The sequence below is a fragment of the Mobula birostris genome, chromosome 12 (genome assembly GCF_030028105.1).
Source record: "Mobula birostris isolate sMobBir1 chromosome 12, sMobBir1.hap1, whole genome shotgun sequence".
NCBI classification, from domain to species: Eukaryota; Metazoa; Chordata; class Chondrichthyes; order Myliobatiformes; family Myliobatidae; genus Mobula; species Mobula birostris.
This window is the reverse complement of record NC_092381.1, coordinates 979,815-1,001,628: the sequence shown is the minus strand read 5'-3', so window position 1 is coordinate 1,001,628 and position 21,814 is coordinate 979,815. Positions and strand designations below refer to the sequence as shown.

Here is a 21,814-nt window from a genome sequence, read left to right as displayed (position 1 = left end):
ATAACCTCACATTTATCCACATTAAATTGCATCTGCCATGAATTTGCCCACTCACCTAACCTATCCAAGTCACCCTGCATCCTCTTAGCATCCTCCTCACAGCTAACACTGCCGCCCAGCTTCGTGTCATCCGCAAACTTGGAGATGCTGCATTTAATTCCCTCCTCTAAGTCATTAGTATATATTGTAAACAACTGGGGTCCCAGCACTGAGCCTTGTAGTATCCCACTAGTCACCGCCTGAGATTCTGAAAAGGTCCCGTTTATTCCCACTCTTTGCTTCCTGTTTGCCAACCAATTCTCTATCCACATCAATACCAGAACCCCAATATCATGTGCTTTAAGTTTGCACATTAATCTCCTGTGTGGGACCTAGTTACATCCTCAAAAAATTCTATGTGACCAGAACTGGACACAGTATTCCAAGTGTGGCCTAACCAGAGTTTTATAGAGCTGCATCATTACCTCGTGACTCTTAAACTCTATCCCTCGACTTATGAAAGCTAACACCCGATAAGCTTTCTTAACTACCATATCTAACTGAGGCAACTTTCAGGGATCTGTGGACATGTAACCCCAGATCCCTCTGTTCCTCCACACTACCAAGTATCCTGCCATTTACTTTGTACTCTGCCTTGGAGTTTGTCCTTCCAAAGTGTACCACCTCACACTTCTCTGGGTTGAACTCCATCTGCCACTTCTCAGCCCACTTCTGCATCCTATCAATGTCTCTCTGCAATCTTCGACAATCCTCTACACTATCTACCACACCACCAACCTTTGTGTCGTCTCCAAACTCGCCAACCCACCCTTCTACCCCCACATCCAGGTCTCGTTAATAAAAATCACAAAAAGTAGAGGTCCCAGAACAGATCCTTGTGGGACACCACTAGTCACAATCCTCCAATCTGAATGAACTCCCTCCACCACCACCCTCTGCCTTCTGCAGGCAAGCCAATTCTGAATCCACCTGGCCAAACTTCCTTGGATCCCATGCCTTCTGACTTTCTGAATAAGCCTACCGTGCGGAACCTTGTCAAATGCCTTACTAAGATCCATATAGATCACATCCACTGCACTACCCTCATCTATATGCCTGGTCACCTCCTCAAAGAACTCTATCAGGCTTGTTAGACATGATCTGCCCTTCACAAAGCCATGCTGACTGTCCCTGATCAGACCATGATTCTCTAAATGCCCATAGATCCTATCTCTAAGAATCTTTTCCAACAGCTTTCCCACCACAGACGTAAGACTCACTGGTCTATAATTACCCGGACTATCCCTACTACCTTTTTTGAACAAGGGGACAACATTCGCCTCCTTCCAATCCTCTGGTACCATTCCTGTGGACAATGAGGACATAAAGATCCTAGCCAGAGTCTCAGCAATCTTTTCCCTCGCCTCGAAGAGCAGCCTGGGGAATATTCTGTCAGGCCCTGGGGACTTATCCGTCCTAATGTATTTTAACAACTCCAACACCTCCTCTCCCTTAATATCAACATGCTCCAGAACATCAACCTCACTCATATTGTCCTCACTGTCATCAAGTTTAATGGTAAGAATCTTAGCAGTGTGGAGGATCAGAGGGATCTTGGGATCCAAGTCCATCGGATACTCAAAGCTGCTGCGCAGGTTGACTCTGTGATTAAGAAGGCATATAGAGCATTGGCCTTTATCAATCGTGGGATTGACTTTAAGAGCCGAGAGGTAATGTTACAGCTATATAGGACTCCAGTCAGACCCCACGGAGTACTGTGCTCAGTTCTGGTCACCTCACTATAGGAAGGATGTTGAAACCATAGAAAGGGTGCAGAGGAGACTTACAAGGATGTTGCCTGGATTGGGAGTGAACTCAGCCTTTTCTCCTTGGAGCGATGGAGGATGAGAGGTGACCTGATAGAGGTGTATAAGATGATGACAGGCATTGATCGTGTGGATAGTCAAAGGCTTTTTCTCAGGGCTGGAATGGCTAGCAAGAGAGGGCACAATTTTAAGGTGATTGGAAGTAGGTACAGAGGAGATGTCAGGGGTAAGTTTTCTTTACACAGAGAATGCTGAGTGCGTGGAATGGGCTGTCGGTGACGATGGTGGAGGCGGATACGATAGGGTCTTTTAAGAGCCTCCTGGACAGGTACATGGAGCTCAGAAAAATAGAGGGCTATGGGTAGCCCAAGGAAATTTCTAAGATAAGGACATGTTCGGCACAGCTTTGTGGGCCGAAGGGCCTGTATTGAGCTGTAGGCTTTCTTTGTTTCTAAACGTTCCCAGTGTGCTAACTGTTCCTAGCATGCCAAACATTCCCAGTGTGCTGATTTTTTTTAAGAGCTAGATATTCCCAATGTCCTAACTGTTCCTACCCTGCTAAAAGTTCCCAGTGTGCTAACTGTTTTTTTTTAAGAGCTAAACATTCCCAGTGCGCTAACTGTCCCTAGCGTGCTAAACATTCCCATTGTGCTGTTTCCAGTGTGTTCCACAAACTCTCCTGCATCCTAACCCTCTCAGGAGATGTCACAAGCAGGAAACAACTGAACTGCACTCTGTCACCGTCCCTTGATCCCAGCCCTCTGAAGAAACTGCAGTTGACGTTTCCACTCTCTGCTTAATTTACAAAGTGAGTCCCTGAGCCCTTCTGCCATGGACAAACTTCTGAACGAAGCAATCTCTCTGCTCTCCAAAAACAGAGTAGAGAAATATAAAGATCTTTTGTCTTACACACTGTATAAGTACATAATGTAATTCTGGGAGATTTCCTATCGCATCTGAAGCAGAAATTTGTACACAAGCTGAGTGTTAATTTCTGCAGATGTTAGCCTCTGATTGCAGATGGCACTTGGTAAAACTGTGGAGCTTAAAATCATCCAGAAGAGGTGTGAAGGAGCTGGGGTCAGCGTGAGTTTTGTGAGTGGACAGAGATTCATTATGCTGCTCTCAAAGCTGGACAGATTCCAGGCAGGCAAAGTCTGATTTGTGGTGGTTGTGCTGAAGAATGCAGTGGGAAGTGGCGGGATCCCCATACAGACAAAGCCTTGGGGTTATCGATGAGATCTGTTGCTTCAGTTACAGCTGAAGTGAAAGCAGCCTCCTGCCAAAAGCAGTGCAAAGCTCCAACCATCCATCAAGCACGCGACAGGATCGGACCGCAGGCCAGAACACTGTCAAATTACAACAATATTTTTCAGATGTATGGGTAATGCAGTGCAGTAGCACAGTGATTAAGTAACTGGACCAACAATCAGCAGTCTAGACAAAACTAGGGAATATGAGAAAAATTCCAGCCCCCGGAATATCGAGACTGCCCACCACAGGAAAAGGCCACTCCACCCATCAGGCCTGGGCTGGCCCACACAGGGAGTGATAGAAAAGTACAGCACAGAAACATGTCCTTCGGCCCATCTAGTCTGTGCTAAACTGCCTACTCCCATCGACCTGCACCGGGACCATAGCTGTACATACCCCTCCCATCCATGCACCTATTCAAACATCTCTTAAATGTTGAAATCCAGCTCACATGCACTGTCCGCTGGCATCTCATTCCACATTCTCACAACCCTCTGAATGAAAATATTCCCCCTCATGTTCCTATTAAACTTTTCGCCATTCACCCTTAACCCATGACCGCTGGTTGTCGTCCCACCCAGGCTCAGTGGAAAAAGGCCGCTTGCATTTATCCTGCCTGTACTCCTCATAATTCTGTATACCTCAATCAAACCTCGGAACATATCCGGAACCCATTCCCATCAACCCACATCAGCGGGAAGCACTCCTCCTTCTCCCTCGTATCCTCCAGACCCCCTCAGCCACCTTCTTCACTTTGTCTGAATGCATGATTACTCTACAGCTCTCCATGAACCCTCGCCCCACACGTCAAACTTCAGCAGTCTCTCCCCGGAGCAGAGCTCCCACATCAGTCCGATCCTCACCAGATGCTCCCCCTCACTCACACACTGGAGACAATGAACCCACCAACCCACGTATCGGGAATTGGGAGGGAACAGGAATACCCAGGGGAAACCCACACAGTCACAGAGAGAACGTGCAAACTCCACACAGACAGTGGAGGAGGGGGTGAGAGGTTGGCCACACCGGATTCTTGTTTCTTGGAGCACCGTAGATTGAGGGGATGACCTCAGGGAAGTTTATAAGTTCACAAAGGGGTCCAGATAAGACGGATGGTTAGTCTTTTCCCCAGGGCTGGGGAGTCCAAATCCAGAAGGAACGGTTATAAGATGAAAGGGGAGAGATTTAACAGAGATCAGCAGACGTTGGAGCAGAATTAGCCCATTCAGCCCATCAAGTCTGCTCTGACATTCAATCATAGCTGATCCCAGATCCCACGCTACCCAAGACCTGAGAGGTAACCCCTTTAAACAGAATCTAGTGAGTACCTGGAATGAGCTGCCAGGGGATGTGGCTACAGTGAGTACAATTGAAATAGTTTAGAGGCATTTGGATAGGTATGGAGGGTTATGAGCAGAATGTGTGCAAAAGGGACGAGCAGAAAAGATGCTGTGACAGGCATTAACCAGATGGGCTGAAGGGCTTTCTGTACTGTATGATTCCATGACTCTATGCTCGCTTCCTGCGTCTCTAACCCACTCCTTGCCCTTCACTGTCCGTATCTGTAACCATCTCCTTCCCCTTCACTCTCCGTGTGTCTGTAACCCTCTCCTTCCCCTTCACTCTCCGTGTGTCTGTAACCCTCTCCTTCCCCTTCACTCTCCGTGTGTCTGTAACCCTCTCCTTCCCCGTCACTCTCCGTGTGTCTGTAACCCTCTCCTTTCCCTTCACTCTCCGTGTGTCTGTAACACTCTCCTTCCCCGTCACTCTCCGTGTGTCTGTAACCCTCTCCTTCTCCTTCACTCTCCGTGTGTCTGTAACCCTCTCCTTCCCCTTCACCCTCCGTGTGTCTGTAACCCTCTCCTTCCCCTTCACCCTCCGTGTGTCTGTAACCCTCTCCTTCCCCTTCACTCTTCGTGTCTGTAACCCTCTCCTTCCCCTTCACTCTCCGTGTGTCTGTAACCCTCTCCTTCCCCTTCACTCTTCGTGTCTGTAACCCTCTCCTTCCCCTTCACTCTCCGTGTGTCTGTAACCCTCTCCTTCCCCTTCACTCTCCGTGTGTCTGTAACCCTCTCCTTCCCCTTCACTCTTCGTGTCTGTAACCCTCTCCTTCCCCTTCACTCTCCGTGTGTCTGTAACCCTCTCCTTCCCCTTCACTCTCCGTGTGTCTGTAACCCTCTCCTTCCCCTTCACTCTCCGTGTGTCTGGAACGCTCTCCTTCCCCTTCACTCTTCGTGTCTGTAACCCTCTCCTTCCCCTTCCCTCTCTGTGTCTGTAACCCTCTCCTTCCCCTTCACTCTCCGTGTCTGTAACCCTCTCCTTCCCCTTCACTCTCCGTGTCTGTAACCCTCTCATTCCCCTTGTCTCTCGGGTTCTGCAATGCCCTCCATCCCCTTCACTCTCCCTCTGTAATCCCCACATCCCCTTTGAGATGTGTCTATTTTAATGCAAGAAGCATCATGAACGAAGCAGATGAGCTTAGAGCGTAGATCAGTACTTGGAGCTATGATGTTGTGTCCGTTACAGAGACTTGGATGGCTTAGGGGCAGGAATGGTTACTTCGAGTGCCAGGCTTTAGATGTTTGAGAAAGGACAAGAAGGGAGGCAAAAAGAGGTAGGGGCGTGGCACTGTTGATCAGGGATAGTGTCACGGTTGCAGAAAAGGAGGAAGTCATGGAGGGATTGTCTACAGAGTCTCTGTGGGAGGAAGTTAGAAACAGGAAGAGGTCAATAACTCTAATGGGTGTTTTTTACAGATAACCCAATAGTAACAGGGACATCAAGGAGCAGATGGGGAAACAGATCCTAGAAAGGTGTAATAATAACAGGGTGGTCGTGTGGGAGATTTTAATTTCCCAAATATTGATTGGCATCTCCCTGGAGCAAGGGATTTAGATGTGATGGAGTTTGTTAGGTGTGCTCAGGAAGGTTACCAGGCCAATATGTAGATAAGCCTACAAGAGGAGAGGCTGTACTTGATCTGGTATTGGGAAGTGAACCTGGTCAGGTGTCAGATCTCTCAGTGGGAGAGCATTTTGGAGATAGTGATCACAACTCTATCTCCTTTACCATAGCATTGGAGAGGGATAGGAACAGACAAGTTAGGAAAGTGTTTAATTCGAGTACAGCGAAATATGAGGCTATCGGGCAGGAACTTGGAAGCATAAACTGGGAACTACGTAATGATAGAGATCTGGAAGTTTATAAGGTTAGTTGGAAGGAGCTTAAGAATGAAATTAGGAGAGCCAGAAGGGGCCATGAGAAGGCCTTGGTGGGCAGGATTAAAGAAAACCCAAGGTATTCTACAAATATGTGAAGAACAAGAGGATAAGACATGAGAGAATAGGACCAATCAAGACCTTAAATAGGTTTTTTGCGTCTGTATTTACTAAGGAAACTGGCATGAAGTCTATGGAATTAGGGGAAACAAGTAGTGAGATCATGGAAACTGTACAGATCGAAAAGGAGGATGTCCTTGCTGTCTTGAGGAAAATTAAAGCGGATAAATCCCCGGGACCTGACAGGGTGTTCCCTCGGACCTTGAAGGAGACTAGTGTTGAAATTGCAGGGGCCCTGGCAGAAATATTTAAAATGTCGCTGTCTATAGGTGAGGTGCCGGAGGATTGGAGAGTGTCTCATGTTGTTCCGTTGTTTAAAAAAGGATCAAAACGTAATCCGGGAAATTATAGGCCGGTAAGTTTAACGTTGGTAGTAGGTAAGTTATTGGAGGGAGTACTAAGAGACAGAATCTACAAGCATTTGGATAGACAGGGACTTATTAGGGAGAGTCAACATGGCTTTGTGCTTGGTAGGTCATGTTTTAGTGTGGAGGCTGTCAGAGGTTACAGCGGAATATCAATAGGATGCAAAACTGGGCTGAGAAGTGGCAGATGGAGTTCAACCCAGGTAAGTGTGAGGTGGCTCATTTTGGTAGGTCAAATATGATTGCAGAATATAGTGCTAACGGTAAGATTCTTGGCAGTGTGGAGAATCCAAGGGATCTTGGGGTCCGTGTCCGTAGGACACTCAACGCTGCTATGCAGTTTGACTCTGTGATTAAGAAAGCATACGGTGCACTGGCCTTCATCAACTGTGGGACTGAGTTTAGGAGCTGAGAGGTAATGTTACAGCTATATAGGACCCTGGTCAAGGCCCCACTTGGAGTACTGTGGTCAGTTCTGGTCACCTCACTACAAGAAGGACGTGGAAACCATAGAAAGGGTGCAGAGGAGATTTACAAGGATGTTGCCTGGATTGGGGAGCATGCCTTATGAGAATAGGTTGAGTGAACTCGACCTTTTCTCCTTGGAGTGACGGAGGATGGGTGTGACCCAATAGAAGTGTATTAGACGATGAGATGCATTGATCGTGTGGATATTCAGAGGCTTTTCCCCAAGGCTGAAATGGCTAGCACAAGAGGGCATCGTTTTAAAGCGCTGGGGAGTAGGTACAGAGGCAGGGGTACGCTTTTTTAGTCAGAGAGTGGTCAGTGTGTGGAATGGGCTGCCAGCGACGGTGGTGGAGGTGGATAGAGACTCCTAGATAGGTACATGGAGGTTAGAAAAATAGAGGGGTAACCCTAGGTAATTTCTAAAATAAGTACATGTTCGGCACAGCATTGTGGGCTGAGGGACCTGTATTGTGCTGCAGGTGTTCTATGTTTCACTCTCCCTGTGTCTGTAACCCTCTCCGAACCCTACATCCCACTTCGTCTCAGTAATCACCTCCACCCACCTTCACTTTCTCCATCTCTATAACTCCCTTCTTCCACCTCAGTCTCTCCGTCCCCATAACCACCACCAGCTCATTCACTCTCCCCATCTGTGTAACACCTTCTGTCGCCTTCATTCTCCGTCTCTGTAACACCCTCCTTCCTCTTCAACTCTGTCCATCTCTGTAAGTTCCTCTGGTTTTCAAACATTATCCCATTCTATTACTACTTCCATCTCCGTCACTCCCCCCGTCTTTATAATCACCACCATCCCCTTCACTCCCCCCGAATGTATAACTACTTCCATCTCCGTCACTCCCCCCGTCTCTATAATCACCACCAGCCCCTTCACTCCCCATATCTCTGCAACCCTCTTCTTCCCTTTCCCTCTCCCCATCTCTGTAACACCCTCCAGCCCCTGCACCCTGTGACCTCTGCTGTCCCCTTCTCTCTCCCCATCTCTGTTACACCCTCTGGCCCCTACACACCACCCCATCTCTGCAGCCTCCGCTGTCCCCTTCTCCCTCCATCTCTGTAACACTCTCCAGTCCCTACACCCTCCCCGTCTCTGTAGCCCACTCTATCCCCTTCACCCTTACTGTCTCCATAACCCCCTCCTTTCCTCTTCATTCTCCCTGTCTCTGTAACGCAATCTGGCCCCTACACCCCACCCCATCTCTGTAACCAGCTCCGTGACCTTCACTCCACCTGTCTGTCAATCCTTTCACCACAGCAGCTGTTGTCTGAGTGCATAGTCGGAGTGGTATCTTAAGGCTTTTTTTCTTCAAGGCTTCTGCAAAGAGAGGTTTCACTCAGAGAAAGTGAAGGATAGAAAAGCTCAAGTTTTTTTTTCCTTCTCTTCTTTATATCTGCTCAGCGAGGACAGCAGAGATGTCAGGCAGATTGCTCCTCTTGCAGGATGTATGATGACCTAACTGAGGAAAGTCACAGTGCTCGGGACTCTGGCACTGAGACCGCCTCTGTGACTTGGAAGGGAGGGGGTAGAAGTGCCACGCTGTGGAAATAGAGATTATTTAGGCGGAAGGACAGGAGGTTCTGTGGGTGAGAACGAGATTCCTGGATGGTATGTTGCCTCCCAGGTGCCAGGGTCTGCAGTATCTCAGATCGAGACCTCAGCATTCTTCAGTGGAACAGTCAGAAGTCGTGGTCCATGTGGGTACCAATGACATAGGCAGGGTTAGTGACGAGGTTCAGCGCAGGGAGTTCAGGGTGTTTAAGGTGCAGCATCTCCGGAGTCATGGTCTCAGGATTGCTACCCGTGCCACGTACTGGAGAGGCTAGAACTAGGAAGCTTATACAGATTAAAACGTGCCTAAGGAGTTGGTGCAGGAGGGGGGACATAAGATCTTTGGATCACTGGGCTCTCTTCCAGGGATGGTAAGACGTATTCAAAAGGGAAAGTTTGCACTGAATTGGAGGGGCTCTAATATCCTAGCGGGAAGGTTTGTTAATGCTGCACGGTGGGGTTTAAACTAGAGTTGTAGAGGGATGGAGAGTTTGTGGAGGTAGATGTTGGTAAGACCTCAGACAAAGTCAGGAATCAAAAGATTGAGTATGGTGTGACAAAATCATATAAAGGCCTCCAAATAGTAGCCAGCATGTGAGGATGAGATTGCAAAGAGAGCTGGAAAAGGCATGTAAGTCAGCATGGTTTCTGTGCAGGGAAATCTTGCCTGACAAATCTGTTAAGAGTTCTTCGAGGAAGTAACAAGCAGGCTGGATAAAGGAGAGGCAGTGGATGTCATTTACCTAGATGCTCAGAAGGCATTTGATAAGGTGTCACACATGAGGTTGTTCCACAAGATAAAATCCTGTGGTGTTAATAGGGAAGAGACAAGCATGGATTGAGGAATGGCTGACAGGCAGGAGGAAATGAGTGGGAATAAAAGGGGCCTTTTCTGGTTGGCTGTCAGTGACTAGTGGTGTTCCTCAGGAGTTAGCATTGGGACCGTTGCTTTTCACATTGTTTGTCAATGATATAGAGAGTGGAATTGATGGTTTTGTGGCAAAATTTGCAGATGGAGGGGTAGGTAGTGCTGAGGAAGCAATGCGATTGCAGCAGGACTTAGACAAGTTGGAAGAATGGCCAACAAAGTGGCAGATGGAATACGGTCTTGGGAAATGTATGATGATGCATTCTGGTAAAGGAAACAATAGTGCAGACTATTATCTAAATCGGGAGAAGGTTCAAACATCAGAGATGCAGAGAGACGTAGGGGTCCTCTTGTTAAACTGATATGGCAGGGTGATGAGAAACAGGCCGATAGAGCTGAGGATGAGCCAGCAGGTTTACAGGTAGATGATGGGTGTGACATGAATGTGAGGAAGGACAAGCCAATGACTGGATACAAAGGCAGACAGAGCAAAGAGTTAAGCTGTACCACAGAGACAAAATTCAAAAGGGTGAAAAATGCTGGACTGAAGGTGCAGTATTTAAATGCGTGTAGCATTCGGAATAAGGTGGACGAACTCGTGGTACAATTAGAGATTGGTCTGTATGACATTGTTGGTATTACTGAGTCTGGCTGAAAGAAGGCCATAGTTGGGAACTTAACATCAAATAATATACTTTGTAGTGAAAGGACAGGCAGGAAGGCATAGGCGATGGTGTAGTTCTGATGGTAAGAGATGGAATTACTTATAGAAGAGGTGACATAGGGTCAGAGAATGTTGAGTTGTTGTGGGTGGAGTTAAGAAACTGCAAGGGTGAAAAATCATTATGGGAATCATAAAACCCTCCAAATAATAGCCAAGATGTGGGGTTAAGATTGCAAAGGGAGCTGGAAAAGACATTTAATAAGGGAAAAGACATTTAATAAGGGTAATGACACATTTGTCTTCACTGTGGAATACGCCAGCAGTGTGCCAGACATCCGTGAGTGTCAGAGAGCAGGATGAGTGCCATTGCTATTACAAATGAAAAAGTGCTGGGCAAACTGAAAGGTCTTAAGGTGGATAAGTCACCTGGAGCAGATGGACTACATCCCAGAGTCCTGAGAGAGGTTGATGAAGATATAACATATGCAGTGGTCATGATCTTTCAAGAATCACTCAATTCTGGCATGGTCCCAGAGGACTGGAAGATTGCAAATGTCACTCCACTCTTTAAGAAGGGATAAGGCAAAAGAAAAACATAGAACACAGAACATAGAATAGTACAGCACAGTACAGGCCCTTCAGCCCACAATGTTGTGCCGACTCTCAAACCCTGCCTCCCATATAAGCCCCCACCTTAGATTCCTCCATATACCTGTCTAGTAGTCTCTTAAACTTCACTAGTGTATCTGCCTCCGCCACTGACTCAGGCAGTGCATTCCACGCACCAACCACTCTCTGAGTAAAAAAACCTTCCTCTAATATCCCCCTTGAACTTCCCACCCCTTACCTTAAAGCCATGTCCTCTTGTATTGAGCAGTGGTGCCCTGGGGAAGAGGCGCTGGCTATCCACTCTATCTATTCCTCTTATTATCTTGTACACCTCTATCATGTCTCCTCTCATCCTCCTTCTCTCCAAAGAGTAAAGCCCTAAGGAAATTATAATCCAGTTAGCTTAATCTCAGTGGTTGGGAAAGTGTTCGAGTCTAATATTAAGGATGAGGCTTTGAGGTACTTGGAGGCTAATGATTAAATAAGTCAAAGCAGCATGGTTTCTGTGAAGGGAAATCTTGCCTGACAAATCTGATAAGAGTTCTTCGAGGAAGTAAGGCAGTGGATGTCATTTACTTAGATTTTCAGAAGGCATTTCATAAGGTGCCACACATGAGGCTGCTTAACAAGATAAAATCCTATGGTGTCACAGGAAAGATACTGGCATGGACAGAGGAATAGCTGACAGGCAGGAGGCAGCAAGTGGGAATAAAAGGGGCTTTTTCTGCTTGGCTTCTGGTGACTAGTGGTGTTCCTCAGGGGTTAATATTGGGACCACTGCTTTTCACACTATTTGTCAGTGATTTAGATCATCGAATTGATGGCATTTTGGTGAAGTTTGCGGATGATATGAAGATGGGTGGATATGTATGATAATACATTTTGATAAAAGGAACAACAGTGCAGACTATTTTCTAAATGGAAGAAGGTTCAACAAGAGGTGCAGAGAGATTTAGGAGTTCTCGTGCAAGACTCCCAGAAGGTTAATTTACAACTTTAGTCTATGAAAGAAGGCAATTGCAATGTTGGCATTTATTTCAAGGGGAATAGAATATAAAAGCAAGGCGATTTTTATAAGACACTGAGGCTTTATAAGACACTGGCCTGGCCGCACTTGGAATATTATCAACAGTTTTGGGCCCAATTTCTCAGAAAAGATGTGTAGTTATTGGAGATGGCCCAGAGGAGGTTCATGAGGACGATTCCTGGAATGAAGGGGTTAATATATGAGGATCGTTTGGCAATTTTGGGCCTGTACTCACTGAAATTTAGAAGAATGCAGGGTGGATCTCATTTAAATCTACTGAATATTGAAAGGACTACATAAGGTAGAGGTGGGGAGGATGTTTCCTATGGTGTGGGTATCCAGAATTAGAGGGCACAACCTCAAAATTGAGGAGCGACCTTTTAGAACAGAGTATGGAGGAAATTTTTTTGGCTGGAGAGTAATGAATCTGTGAAATGCTCTGCCGCAGACTGCGGTGGAGGACAAGTCCATGGGTATATTTAAGGCAGAAGTTAATTGTTTCCTGATTGGTCGGGGCATCAAAAGATATGGCAAGAAGGCAGGTGTACGGGGTTGAGTGGGATTCGGGATCAGCCATGATGGAATGGTTGAGCAGACTCAATAGGCTGAATGGCCTAATTCTGCTCCTATGTCTTATGGTTGAAAGTGTTGAATAATTGTTAGTAAAACTAAGGATGTGTTGGCGCGTGGCCAAGTGGTTAAGGCATTTGTCTAGTGATCTGAAGGTCGCTAGTTCGAGCCTTGGCTGAGGCAGCGCGTTGTGTCCTTGAGCAAGGCACTTAACCACACATTGCTCTGTGACGACACTGGTGCCAAGTTGTATGGGTCCTAATGCCCTTCCCTTGGACAACGTCAGTGGCATGGAGAGGGGAGACTTGCAGCATGGACATCTGCGGTCTATATAAAGCTAAGGAACTTCAAGGGTTCAAGGGTAAAAAGACCCTGATGGGAGCTGTTCACAGACTCTCAAACAGCAGTAAGGATGTTACAAACAGCAATAATGTCAATGATTCGATCATCAAATTGATGGTTTTGTTGCAAAGTTTGTGGATGATATGTAGATAGGTGGAAGGGCTGGTAGTTTTGAGGAAGTAGAGAGGCTGCAGAAGGACTTAAGCAGTTTCAGAGAAGGGGAAAATAAATGGCAGTTGGAAATCAGTGTTGGGAAATGAATGATCATGCACTTTGATAGAAGAAATGAAAAGGTTAACTGTTTTTGACATGGAGAGAAAATTCAAAAAACAGAGGCACAATGAGACTTGGGAGTCCTTGTGCAGACAACCTGAATGTTATCTTGCAGGTAACGTCTGTGGTGAGGAAGGCAAATGCACTGTTAGCATTCATTTCAAGAGGTCTGGAATACAAGAGCAGGGATGTGATGCTGAGGCTTTATAAGGTACTGGTGAGGCCTCACCGTGAGTATTGTGAACAGTTTTGGGCTCCTTATCTCAGAGAAGATGTGCTGGCATTGGAGAGGGTCCAGAGGAGGTTCACAAGGATGATTCCAGGAATGAAAGAGTTATCATATGAGGAATGTTTGATAGCTCTGGGTCTGTACTCACTGGAATTTAGAAGGATGAAGGGGGATCTTATTGAAATCTTCCTAATGTTGAAAGGTCTAGATATGGTAGATGTGGAAAGGGTATTTCCCAGGGTGGAGGAGTCTAGGACAAGAGGGCACAGCTTCAGGATAGAGGGATGTCCATTTAAAACAGGGATGTGGAGACATTTCTTTAGTGAGAGGGTGGTGAACTTATGGAATTTCTTACCACAGGCAGCTGTGGAAGCCAGGCCAGTGGGTGTATTTAAGGTAGAGCTTGACAGGTTCTTGATTGGACATGGCATCAAAGGTTATGGAGAGAAGGCCGGGGAGTGGGGTTGAGGTGGGGAATAAAGAGGATCAGCCATGCTTGAATGGCGGAGTAGACTCCATGGGCCAAATGGCCTAATTCTATTCCTATGTCTTATGGTAAGGACGTAAAAACAAGGTTGAAACTTTATAAGCACTGGTGAGCCCTCACCGAGTATTGTGAGCAGGTTTGGGCCCCTTATTTTGGAAAGGATGTGATGAAACTAGAGAGGGTTCAAAGGAGGTTTATGAAAATGGTTCCAGGATTGAATGGCTTGTCATATGAAGAGCGCCTGATGGCTCTGGGCCCGTATTCACTGGAATTCAGAAGAATGAGGGGTGACCTCATTGAAACCTATTGAATGGTGAAGGGCATTGATAGAGTGGATGTGGAGAGAATGTTTTCTATGTTGGGAGAGTCTAAAACCAGAGAACACAGTCTCAGAATAGAGGGTTGTACTTTTAGAACGGACATGAGGAGGAATTTCTTTAGACAGAGAGTGGTGAATCTGTGGAATCCATTGCCACAGGCAGCTGTGGGTTCCAAGTCATTAAATGTATTTAAGAGAGGTTGGTAGATTCTTGATTGGTCAGGGCATGAGGGGATACGGGACAAGGCAGGAGACTGAGGCTGAGAGGAAAATTGGAACAGTCATGATGAAATGGTTGTACGGTTTCAATGGACCAAATGGCCTAATTCTGTTCCTATATCTTATGGTCTTATTGTCTTCATTCCTGCATCCTCCCTGCCACTATGCCCTTTCTTTCCCCTTCACTTTCCACGTCTCTGTAACACTCTGGGCCCTACACCCCACCCAGTCTCTGTAACCACATCCAAGCCCTTCACTCTCCCCATCTCTATATCTCTGTAACACCCTCTGGTCCCTTCACTCCTCCCAGTCTCTGTAACCACCTCCATCCCCTACACCCCTCCCATCTCTGTAACCCACAATAGTACCTACACCACTCCCTGTTTCTGCAACCCCCATAAGACATCGGAGTAGAATTAGGCCATTTGGCTCATTGAGTCTGCCCCTCCTTTCCATCATTACCCCTCTCAATCCCATTCTCGTCTTCTCTCGATAACTTTTGATAGTCATAGTCATACTTTATTGATCCCGAGGGAAATTGGTTTTCGTTACAGTTGCACCAACCAAGAATAGAGTATAAATAAAACAATATAAAACCATAAATAATTAAATAGTAACATGTACAAGCCAGGAAATAAGTCCAGGACCAGCCTATTGGCTCAGGGTGTCTGACCCTCCAAGGGAGGAGTTGTAAAGTTTGATGGCCACAGGCAGGAATGACTTCCTATGACGCTCAGTGTTGTATCTCGGTGGAATGAGTCTCTGGCTGAGTGTACTCCTGTGCCCACCCAGTACATTATGTAGTGGATGGGAGACATCGTCCAAGATGGCATGCAACTTGGACAGCATCCTCTTTTCAGACATCATCGTCAGAGAGTCCAGTTCCATCCCCACAATATCACTGGCCTTATTGATACCCTTATTAATCAAGGACCTATTAACTTTGATTTAAATATACCCAGTGACTTAACATCCACAGTTGTCTGTAGCAATGAATTCCACAGATTCACCACTCTTTAGATGAAGAAATTCCTCTCTATCTCTGTTCTGAGGCTGTGTCCTCTGGTCCTAGACTCCCACATTGTTAATAATGAGTTAAAATATAATAATGATAAATTAAGTTGCGTTAAGTAAATGAATCCCATTAATTATCAATGTTAATTTATGATTTTGTTAAAAGTATGTTCACCATGTTTGTTCTACACTATACCTGATACCCTGGGTGTGTCTGTGACAATTAACATGAACTTCAACTTGGATTCCAACCCCTCACCGATGGACGTTCCTCCAGCCACCTGGGCCCTGATCTCAGTGGCTTCTCTTCCCTCTTTTGTAGTTTCCTACTGCCCCGTACTATCTGGTTACTCCCCATCCCCATAATTCTCTCTCTCTCCCCCTCTGGTTTCCTTTCTCCCACTCCCTGCCTCAGACAGTGATGTAGATCCTGTCTCCAGCCCACTGTCTACTATCCAAGAGATTGTGCTGCTCCCTTATAAACCTCTGAGCCATGGCGGAGAGATGTTACCTCATAAACTTCTTCGTCAAGGATCCTGGTGCCGAATACCACAATGCCACTTGTGTCCAGGACTGGGTTGCTGCTCCTCGGCAGAGGCTTGTTGATTTTCTTCTTACAGTCCAGGATCAGTGTCACGTTCTTCTTCTGGACACTGATGGCAAGTCGGTGCCACCTGGCAGAACAGAGACCACAGCTCAGTCACCATTCCTAAGGCTTCTCTGGATGGCATAGTGACCTAATGGAACCAGTCCAGGCCAGAGGGGGAGATTCACCTCACCAAACTCTCATCTCTCACAAGGTGTCCAGGTCTTTTCCCCCAACAAGCAGAAAAACACAGGGACTCCAAACACTCCCTCCATTTATCCCACACAGTATGGAAACACGCCCTCTGGTCCATTGAGTCTGTCACCCACTGAGACCAATCTGACCTGGATTCTCCCCAGATTCCACCTCTCACACATTCTGCGTAGCGATTTACAGAGGCCAATGAACCCATCTTTGGGAGGTAGGAGGAAACCGTAGCACCCAGGGGAAAATGACACGGTAACAGGAAGAACGTGCAAACTCCACACAGACAGGACTGGAGGTGGGAATTGAACTTGTGTCTCTGGAGCTGTGATACAGCGGCTCATTCCACTGTGCCACACTCCAGGATTCCAATGTTTTCAACCTCCTGTTGAGCCTGTTTCAGCTCCCCAGGTCCTGCAACTCACCCCTGACAGACTCTACAACCACCACCCTCCACTCTGACCCCACCCTCTTCGTCCGCTCTGCACTCCCATGTTAATTCTGGATCCCTCCATGAAAGCTCTGTTCACATTGCTTGCATTGAGAAAACATGCCCCAATTCCCATCACCCAGAGTGGAGGGCGCTCGGTCCATGTGGTAAGCTGGCCTGAACATTGGTGGAGTGTAGCAGTGAAGGACAGGCCAGTCATCGTCACTCACTTGTTGTCAGACAAGTTGATGGTTCCGAATACAGGGTAGTCCTCAGGAGCTGGTCGACCATTTTGGTCCTCATAGAGGAATAGAGGGGAGCGGCCAACCTCGACACCCAGCTGTTGAACCCCATGGCCATTGTAGACAGACAACAGGAAGGCCTGTGTATTGCGTTTGGGTTTCAGGGTGACGAGAATGGAAAAATCACGGGGGAACTGTCCATCTGTAGGAGAAATAGAGAATCAGCAGGGTGCCAGGCTCAGCTCCATTTGACCTACAGGGCCTGAGACACCAGACCAACTCCTAGGTGAGTCAGCAAGATCCCACAGGCAGCAGTCAGGTTATGGAGACAACTGACATCAGGGTATAGCTCAGAAATATTTTACACAAACACAACCCAGAACAGCCCTTTTGCTTTACAAACATACAAAACTTCATTCAAATACAAAGGACAATACAGTTAGTGAATTCAAATTAAAATACAGTTCTTACCATCCATAATGCACCCAATTTCCCGCCATGCGTCCCATTCCCAGATATCCCCCATTGCACCCATAATGGTCACGTGTTCCCTCTCCAAGTATACCCTGGCATGAATGTCATGAATCCTCGGAAGAGGGGCAGACAGTCGGCACAGGCAGATCTCTTAACAGCCTACTGCCTGGACCCATGAATGGGCATCTTGGCTAGGCCCAGGGGCAAGCCTACCAGAACGTCCAACGAGTTACGCCCACCCCCACCCCACACCCGGCCCCCCATACAGGTGCCCAGGAGTGCGAGGCTGAAGTGCAGCCAGGACGAGAGGAGCAGCCCCTCTCACACTCCATACAGACATGTGTAACACGCTGTAAGGTTTCACTGCTAATGTAATGATTTCCCTGTAATGTTCCACTGCTAAGGTAATGTTTTCTCTGTAGCAGCAATGTTTGGGTTATGACTAGAGATAATGGGGCATGTTAGCCAATGAGCAGGATATTGTTCTTTCTTGTGTGTCAGGGAGCCGCGAATTCATGGTCTTTTGCCGGGGAGAGATGAGGAGAGAAGACCCGAATGAAGAAAGTTGGTAGACAGCTGGTCGGAGTGGACTTGGAGCGAGAGTCTGAAGGTCAGCGACGATCGGAGGAGGTCGATGATGGACAAACAGCTTTATCAGTGAGCTCCAACGTTGTGCGTTAGATTGTTTCATGAGAATGGGCCCTTCTGTTTTTTGTTTTCTTTATTAACCATATAGTCAAATTAAGAATTATAAAGCTCAATCGTTTAATCGCATATTGTGTACTCTTTGTTATTTTGTGGTACTGATTTGTAACAGAGGACACATTGTGCAGCATCCACCCAAACCAGATTTCTTAAGTTTGGCCGGGCTGGGGGCTATCAACCCCTATATTAAGCCACTAGCCAAAGTGAGAGTTACAATTGTGGGGGCTCATCCAGGATTGATGACCCTGAGTATTGAACCAGTGAGGTAGATATTCATACTCTGGATGAATTGTTAATTCACCTGTTAAGTACTGTTAAAGTTGCGATTGCGGGCAGAGGTTTGATAAAGTGGCAGGTGCAGCTCTGATTTTAATGCAGACCAGCGCTGATGTAGTGGTAGCTGGGGGCAGAGATTTCAAAGGCAGGGTTCTATCATTTCTGAGGAGTGAGGAGAAGGAGTGGTCAGACTTGGAATATCTAATTATTCCACGTCTCCCGGTGAAGAGTAAGAATTCTGAGTTAGTATCTGCCCTTACCTCTCTGGCGAATAAATGGAAAAATGCCCAGGTTCAAAGTCCCTGCTATGGTAGGCTCCACCTCTGGAATAACGCCCACCCCTAAAGGGGAGGAGGAGTATGAGGCTTGGGCAGAGAAGACCTCTCAGTTGTTAGATGAGTGGCAGTGCTCTGATGACGTAAAGCGACAGAGATTGGTTGAACAACAGGAATTCTGCAGATGCTGGAAATTCAAGCAACACACATCAATGTTGCTGGTGAACGCAGCAGGCCAGGCAGCATCTCTAGGAAGAGGTGCAGTCGATGTTTCAGGCCGAGACCCTTCGTCACGACTAACTGAAGGAAGAGTTAGTAAGAGATTTGAAAGTATTCAGAGGAACAGAGGGAGAAAAAGGAGAGTGAGGGAAAGAATGTGTGTATAAAAATAAGTAACAGATGGGGTATGAGGGGGAGGTGGGGCATCAGCGGAAGTTAGAGAAGTCGATGTTCATGCCATCAGGTTGGAGGCTACCCAGACGGAATATAAGGTGTTGTTCCTCCAACCTGAGTGTGGCTTCATCTTTACAGTAGAGGAGGCCGTGGATAGACATGTCAGAATGGGAATGGGATGCGGAATTAAAATGTGTGGCCACTGGGAGATCCTGCTTTCTCTGGCGGACAGAGCGTAGGTGTTCAGCAAAGCGGTCTCTCAGTCTGCGTCGGGTCTCGCCAATATATAAAAGGCCACATCGGGAGCACCGGACGCAGTATATCACTCCAGCCGACTCACAGGTGAAGCGTCCGTAACTTCCGCCACCTCCAACGGGATCCCACCACTAAGTCCGTAACTTCCGCCACCTCCAACAGGATCCCACCACTAAGCACATCTTTCCCTCCCCACCTCTCTCTGCATTCCGCAGGGATCGCTCCCTACACAACTCCCTTGTCCATTCGTCCCCCCCCATCCCTCCCCACTGATCTCCCTCCTGGCACTCATCCGTGTAAGCGGAACAAGTGCTACACATGCCCTTACACTTCCTCCCTTACCACCATTCAGGGCCCCAAACATTCCTTCCAGGTGAGGCAACACTTCACCTGTGAGTCGGCTGGGGTGATATACTGCGTCTGGTGCTCCCGATGTGGCCTTCTATATATTGGCGAGACCCGATGCAGACTGGGAGACCGCTTTGCTGGACACCTATGCTCTGTCCGCCAGAGAAAGCAGGATCTCCCAGTGGCCACACATTTTAATTCCACATCCCATTCCCATTCTGACATGTCTATCCACGGCCTCCTCTACTGTAAAGATGAAGCCACACTCAGGTTGGAGGAACAACACCTTATATTCCGTCTGGGTAGCCTCCAACCTGATGGCATGAACATCGACTTCTCTAACTTCCGCTAATGCCCCACCTCCCCCTCATACCCCATCTGTTACTTATTTTTATACACACATTCTTTCTCTCACTCTCCTTTTTCTCCCTCTGTCCCTCTGAATATACCCCTTGCCCATCCTCTGGGTCCCCCCCGCCGCCCTCCTTGTCTTTCTCCCCGGACCTCCTGTCCCATGATCCTCTCGTATCCCTTTTGCCTATCACCTGTCCAGCTCTTGGCTCTATCCCTCCCCCTCCTGTCTTCTCCTATCATTTTGGATCTCCCCTTCCCCCTCCAACTTTCAAATCCCTCACTCACTCTTCCTTCAGTTAGTCCTGACGAAGGGTCTCGGCCTGAAACGTCGACTGTACCTCTTCCTAGAGATGCTGCCTGGCCTGCTGCGTTCACCAGCAACTTTTATGTGTGTTGCTGTAATGTAGCAGCATCCTCTTTTGAGTCAGTATGGGTAGAAGATAGGAACAGGAAGGGAGCAGTTACTCTACTGGGGGTATTCTATAGGCCCCCTGGTAGCAGCAGAGATACCAAGGAGCAAATTGGGAGGCAGATTTTGGAAAGGTGCAAAAATAACAGGATTGTTATCATGGGTAACTTTAACAACCCTAATATTGATTGGCACCTAATTAGTTCCAATGGTTTGGACAGGGCAGAGTTTGTTCAGTGTGCCCAGGACAGATTCCTGTCACAGTATGTTGACAGGCCGACTGGGGAAATGCCATACTAGATCTAGTATTAGGTAATGAACCGGGTCAGGTCACAGATCTCCCAGTGGGTGAGCATCTGGGGCACAGTGACCACCGCTCCCTGGCCTTTAACATTATCATGGAAAAGGAGAGAATCAGAGAGGACAGGAAAATTTTTAATTGAGGAAGGACAAATCATGAGGCTACAAGGCTAGAACTTGCGGATGTGAATTGGGGTGACGTTTTTGCAGAGAAATGTACTATGGACATGTGGGCGATGTTTACGGATCTCTTGCAGGATGTTAGAGATAAATTTGTCCTGGTGAGGAAGATAAAGAATGGTAGGGTGAAGGAACCATGGGTGACAAGTGAGGTGGAAAATCTAGTCAGGTGGAAGAAGGCAGCATACATGAGGTTTAGGAAGCAACGACCAGATGCGTCTATTGAGGAATATAGAGTAGAAAGAAAGGACTGAGGCTGAGGAGAGCACGAAGGAGGCATGAGAAGGCCTTGGCGAGTAGGGTAAAGGAAAACCCCAAGGCATTGCGTGAGTGGGCCAGTGAAGGAGTGGAGCTTTGAGGCTTTGACTCGAGAGGTTTCGACGAGAAGAGGCGGAGGACAAGCTAGCTCGCAGTTAGTCTTTCCAATGTCCCCTGAGACGGTGATGTGCCTCTCATGTCAGATATGGCAGTCTTGGGGGAACGCCCCTCTCCCGCAGAGTCACATCTGCCAGAAGTGCATACGGCTGGGCGATCTGGAAGACCGTGTAAGGAATCTGGAGCAGCAGCTGGATGACCTTCGACTCATAAGGGAGAATGAGGCAGTCATAGATGAGAGCTACAGGGAGGTAGTCACACCCAGGCTGTCGGAAGCAGGTCGTTGGGTGACAGTCAGAGGGGGGAAAGCGAAGGTGAGCAGACAGGTAGTGCAGAGCACCCCTGCAGCCATTCCTCTTAATAATAAGTTTACCGTCCTGGATAGTGTTGGTGGGGACGACCGACCAGGTGTGAGCCACGGTGGCAGGGCCTCCGGCACTGAGTCTGACCCTGTTGTGCAGAAGGGTGGGACGGAGAAGAGGAGAGCTGTCGTCATTGGAGACTCTATAGTCAGGGGAGCAGACAGGAGATTTTGTGGACGTGAGAAGGACACCCGCATGGTTTGTTGCCTCCCAGGTGCCAGGGTCCGG

The 21,814-nt window shown here is 47.5% G+C and overlaps 1 protein-coding gene across 1 annotated transcript in view; it reads right to left on the bottom strand.

The window, feature by feature from the left end:
* The window catches only part of LOC140206422 (uncharacterized), a 340,374-nt gene extending 323,016 nt beyond the window's left edge, over positions 1-17,358 (bottom strand). Inside the window, exons 1-3 of the mRNA XM_072274789.1 lie at positions 17,352-17,358; positions 16,869-17,082; positions 15,930-16,092 (exon numbers count right to left, since the gene is read on the bottom strand). Of these exons, the coding sequence (XP_072130890.1) occupies positions 15,930-16,092; positions 16,869-17,082; positions 17,352-17,358 (384 nt within the window). The remainder of the gene's footprint in view (positions 1-15,929; positions 16,093-16,868; positions 17,083-17,351) is intronic.
* Between the last annotated feature and the right edge of the window lie 4,456 nt (positions 17,359-21,814).